Source organism: Seriola lalandi, unplaced genomic scaffold (genome assembly GCF_002814215.2).
Source record: "Seriola lalandi dorsalis isolate HSWRI2012SDOR001 ecotype SW California unplaced genomic scaffold, Sedor1 jcf7180002054722, whole genome shotgun sequence".
NCBI lineage: Eukaryota > Metazoa > Chordata > Actinopteri > Carangiformes > Carangidae > Seriola > Seriola lalandi.
The window spans coordinates 172,512-178,172 of NW_019525275.1; the positions used below are offsets into that span (position 1 = coordinate 172,512).

General features: G+C 37.7%; 1 protein-coding gene across 1 annotated transcript in view; it reads right to left on the reverse strand.

Moving 5' to 3' along the window:
• Window positions 1–2,103: 2,103 nt before the first annotated feature.
• LOC111668243 (ephrin-A2-like) overlaps window positions 2,104–5,661 on the reverse strand; it is a 57,773-nt gene continuing 54,215 nt past the window's right edge. Inside the window, exon 4 of the mRNA XM_023424252.2 lies at window positions 2,104–5,437. Within this exon, the coding sequence (XP_023280020.1) occupies window positions 5,298–5,437 (140 nt within the window). The 3' untranslated portion in view covers window positions 2,104–5,297. The remainder of the gene's footprint in view (window positions 5,438–5,661) is intronic.

A 5,661-nucleotide genomic window follows, 5' to 3' on the forward strand; every position in this document is an offset into this window, starting at 1 on the left:
GCACGCCTGACTACCTCCTCAACCTCCTTCCACCTGGGTGGTCTAACATCCATCTCATGGTCTATCTTTCCTAATGGCGGCATGTTAGGTGGAAGGCCTATTACTCTATTCTGCTCAAAATCTGAATACGTGTTTCTTAGATACTTTTCTACTTCTAACTTTGTTGCCTTAAGCTGCCCTCCCTTTTCCTGGTTAAACAATCCTTTAACAAACTTGAAAGGGTCCCTGTAAAACACTGTCCTTACATATTCTTTATTCTTTCTCTTTTTCCTAAGATATTCAGCCCTTCTAAGTACTGCTAGTCTGCTTCTCAAATCTTCTTGCAACACATTAATTCCCCCCCTCTCTTCCTCTGTTGCCCTTTTCCACTGCTTTCTTAATTGTCTCCTTTCCTTAACTAATTTCTCCATTTCCCTTTGCCGTCTAGACTTAACTAACTGTGCTCTTTCAACCCTCTTTGTGTCTTGCACCCCAAATCTTTCTGCACCACAGGAGTAAATTATATCCCCCATCTTCTCTAGTCTATCGCTTGCATTTCCTCCTAGTCGGCTTAAAATTGCTGACAAATCTCTATTGACTGACTCCCATTCTTTCTTGCTATTTGCCATCAGCCATTTTACTCTAGTTTTCTGCTCCATATTTCTCTCTCTGACTGGCCTGTTCACCTCAGTCTCAGCTGCATCCCCTCTTGTAGTCCCCTCTTCCTCCTCTGTAGCTGTGCTATTGATATCCTTCGAACTGTGGTTTTCTACCTGTCGCTGGACTTCATCCGACTTATTCGATTGACTTCTTAAAAAGTATCGATCGATGCGGCCACAGAAAATGTCATAGTTTAGTATGTCAAAAAAAGTCCATAATATTTCAGAAAATGTCATATTATAGTATGTAAAAAATGTCATAGTTTAGTATGTCAAAAAAAGTCCATAATATTTCAGAAAATGTCATAGCATGTCAAAAAGTGTCATGGTTTCGTATGTAAAAAAATGTCACAGTATGTCAAAAAATGTCCATTTAGTAAATCAAAAAAAGTCATAGTATTATTCAGAAAATGTCATAGAATAGTATATCAAAAAGTGTCATAGTTTGGTAGTTTGGTATGTCAAACAATGTCATAATATAGCATGTCAAGAAATGTCAGTTTATCATGTCAAAAAAGTCATAGTACAATATTTCAGAAAATATCATTGAAGTATGTCAAAAGATGTCATAGTTTAGTATATCAAAAATTTCATACTATAGTAGGTCAAAAATATCATAGTTTAGCATGTCCAAAAATGTCAGTTTAGTATGTCAAAAAATGACAGTATAATATTTCGGAAAATTTCATATTTTATTATATCAAAAAAAGTCATAGTTCAGTTTGTCAAAAAAAAAGTCTTAGTATTGAATGTCAAAAAATCTTAGTTTACGATATCAAAAAATGTCATAGTTTCATAAGTCAAAAAATTTTAGTTTAGTATGTCAAAAAAAGTCATAGTATGATATTTCAGAAAATGTCACAGTATTTCAAAAATGTCATTGTTTAGTATGTTAAAAAATGACTATAATATTTCAGAAAATTTTGTAGTTTAGTATTTCAAAAAATGTCATATCATAAAAAAGGGTCAGTATATTACGTGTGGGGGTTTAAATACAAATGATCCTTGTTGATTAATTGATGAAATGAGGTGTATGTTTAAAATCTTATTTTCTGTTTGTGAGCAGTTGAAGGTACATGTTTATATCAGGAATAAAAAATGAAGCAGAAAATCATTTAACACATTAAATGAAGCCTGGAGGATTTCAGACTTGTTCAGAAAGTATTCAGACCCTTCACTTTACTCTGTTGTAGATTTAACTGTAAATAGACAAGATGTATATATTATCATATACTGTGCCTGATGCCTTTGCTGATTGGTAAAATAAATGTAGCATCAGAGTTGTCAAGGACAAAAAAAAAAATGTATATATGTAAATTACTTCCTATTCACAGAAGATGATTCTGGTGCTAAATTATGGAAAAGTTAGTATTCTAACAAAACTACAACAACATAATCACCCAGTGAAAAATGTTCATGTATGAACTGGAACAATCTGGAACAAACTGGAACAAAGGAAGATGAATCTTTAGTGGAAGATTTTTATTGGTGGTGAATTTATCAAACACAGATTCATACACGTCTGAACATTTTCTCTCTGAAATCTTCTTCAAAGTAAATTCACTAAATGTTTTATTTTTCCCGCTCATGCAGCGCAGGAAATAAATGTCCTGGAAAGGCCTGACGACCTCTGACCCCTCGTTAGCTCTTCAGCCAATCAGATAAATGCATTCTTTATAACAGGACTTTATAAGCATCCAATAAGAAAATATACGAAACAGATTTTTAGTCTTTCAAAGAATAGAATATGCTGACATTTGAATGTAGAAAAACATTTGATTGAGCTCAGAGATATTGTAAACCAGAGATAGCAGGGAGGTCTCACTCCTGCTCACAAAACCACCATCAGAACTTTTTTCTTCCTCGAGCTTCTTTAACATTTCTTACATCACGAAAACTGATTCCATCCACACGAAAACCAACGAAGAAGAGGATGACGAGCTGCAAAACCCACCCACTATTATCCATCAACTCAACCAGAACACACAAGACTACAAGGACCAGAATGCATTGTGATGCAAGCAGAAACAAAAAGGAGGAAAACAACAACAACAGCAACAACAACAAACATCAGACGGATTCCTTCATATGAATCTCCTGCTTTTTAAACAAAAACTCAATAAATGGCACAAATGTAAAGTAAAAAAATGAGAAAACGTCGATGTCAGTTTGTTTCCGTCCAAGTGCTACATCATCCGTCTGTCATCCTCCATCACAGTGCCTTTCTTACATATACTGCATTTCCCAGCATGCCCCTGCTCATCCACACACAAGGACACACTCCCCCTCCATAAATAGGGATGGAGGGATGGTATGAAAAGATAAAGAGACAAAAAACAAAAGCGCGTGACTTGATGAAGTGTTCACCTCAACCACACGGTGTCGCTGTTCGTCAGTCACTAAAAATTCAGCACCAGAGGAAAAAAGGCCATTTATCGTTTCGATTTTGCGCAGAACATTCGTTTTGATTTTTACCACAAAACAACATGATTCAGTAAAAAAAATTAAACTTGACCCCTCCCCTTCTACTAACCCCGCCCCCTGCATTGAAAGTGGGCGGGGTTAACGTGACCTCTATAGCTGCTGTAGGACTAGCCCCACCCCCTCCTCTGAAGCTCCCAACAGGAAGTTTAACAAGAGTCTTTGGCAGATTTACACAAATAAAAGGCCATCTGCTGCTGGAGGCGGGCGAGAGACAAAGGGACACACAGAGAGAAAGAGAGAGAGAGAGAGGCTCCAGAGTAATCCAGTCTCTATTTTCATATTTCTAACTGATGATGATGATGATAATGATGATGATGATGATGATGATGATGATGATGGTGATGATGATCATTCTCAGAAGTCAGTCAGGCAGAAGATTCACCTGATAAAAATAAACAATATCTGGACAAGATACAGGAAATAAAGTTTTAAATTTTTTTAGTAACTACCTGAAGTTTGATGGAGTCAACTCTCTAAATACTGTAATTAATTAACATTAATTCAAATTAATGAATCAGATCTTGGTCCTTTGAGTGACAAACAGAAGCTTTTATTTTGAAAAACATAGAGGCTGAACCTCCAGGATTCTGTGCTGATAAAATGTTGTGATTTTATTATTGTATAACATTTTCATTTTGAAGTTTGTAGGATATTTTTACCTGTTGAACTGTTTAAGAATCTGGAAATTAAACATAGATGCTTATTATTCTTAGTTTTCAGACAAAATGATTGATGATTAAATTGAATCAATATTGAATTAGAGTGATCAGAGATCAAGTGATGGATTCAGCTGTGTCTGATTTCTGTGACTGTCATCATCAGGGAGCAGGTCCAGGAGGTCCAGGAGGTCCAGGAGATCCAGGAGATCCAGGAGATCCAGGAGATCCAGGAGGTCCAGGAGATCCAGGAAGTCCAGGAAGTCCAGGAGATCCAGGAAGTCCAGGAGATCCAGGAAGTCCAGGAGATCCAGGAGATCCAGGAGATCCAGGAGGTCCAGGAGGTCCAGGAGATCCAGGAGGTCCAGGAGGTCCAGGAGGTCCAGGAGGTCTTAGATGTCCTGCAGCAGGTCCTGGATGTTTCCTGATCCTGGACAAACGGCTGCAGGAAAAACAGCTTGTGTGAACGCTGCTCAGACACATAGAAACTGCTGATGCTGAGTCTGTTTCTGCTGGTGTTCATGCAGACTGGATGATGATGATGATGATGATGATGATGATTATGATGATGATGATGATGATGTCTGTCTGATGAGACGTCCGGAGCTGAAGATGAAGATCAGCCTGATGAGTTCAGGCTCCATGAGTCGTCTGTCAGCCGACACACAGTCACATGATGTTTCTACTTGATCATCTGGATCAATCGGTTTGATTATTAATCAGAACTTAAAGAGAAGACCAGTGTTTATTTCAGCTGTTTAACGCCAGATTAGATTTTTTAATGAATGATCACAACCTGTTATATATAGTTATAGTATATAGAGATAATAGATATTACAGCTGAAGATGTTATATATATATATGTGTGTGTGTGTGTGTGTGTGTGTGTGTATTATGTGTTGTGCAGAGAATTTATCTGCAGTTTCTGATGTATTTTCTTTTCTCATTGATTTCCATTCATTCACATACAATATGAAAATCAGTGTGTTCACTGTCTAATCATCACAACAATTGTTGACGTTAATGTTCAGCATGTGACTGTGGAGAGTCACTGTGTTTTTACACAAAGTCATTAAAGGTTATTTCATTTTATTAATTTATTCATATTCTTCTGCACTATCTTTCTAATATTTGAAAAGATCCAGATTTCATGTAAAAAGTGTCGTTTGTTTCTGTAGGTGAAACCTGTGAAACACTGATGTGGCTCGTTAAGTTTGTTTTTATTTGTTCAATTAAAAAGAGGATTTTGTAGAAAAGTGAAGTTTTGTCTCCAGAGTTTAAAAGAAGAAACAACATGTGTCAGAGAGATGTCAGTCAGACGGAAGGAGTCAGAAACATCATCAGAGCAGAGACGATCCAGCAGTGACCTCCGCCTCCTCTGATTGGCCGAGCTGCTGAGCAGAGTTCAGGTGAAGGTCAGAGGTCGGGGAGAAGGAGCCGGATCGGTTTCCCGCCTCGGGTCGGTCATTTCTCCTCGAAGCGACTGGAGGACGGTGAAGAGGAGGATGAAGAGGAAGTGCTATGAGGAAGGGAGGAGGAGGATGAGGAGCAGGACGAGCGACGTAGCGAACAGCAGGGAGAGGCGAGGGAGAGCGAGGCCGCAGCCACCGGTGGTGTCGTCTGTCAGGAAGGGCTCCGGAGACTCGTACACCGAGTCATCTGAGAGAGAGACAGAGAGTTAACATCATATATATATATATATATATATATATATATATATATATAAACATCAGACACAGTATTAATATAGAACCAGCTGTATCATCAAACAACACATAGACATAGATCTGCCTTTAGACTGTGTGGAGCTTTAATCATGAAAGTTAAACTGGAATAAAATCAGAATTAAAAAGAAAAGTTCCAGTCTTCATTTATTTACTCAT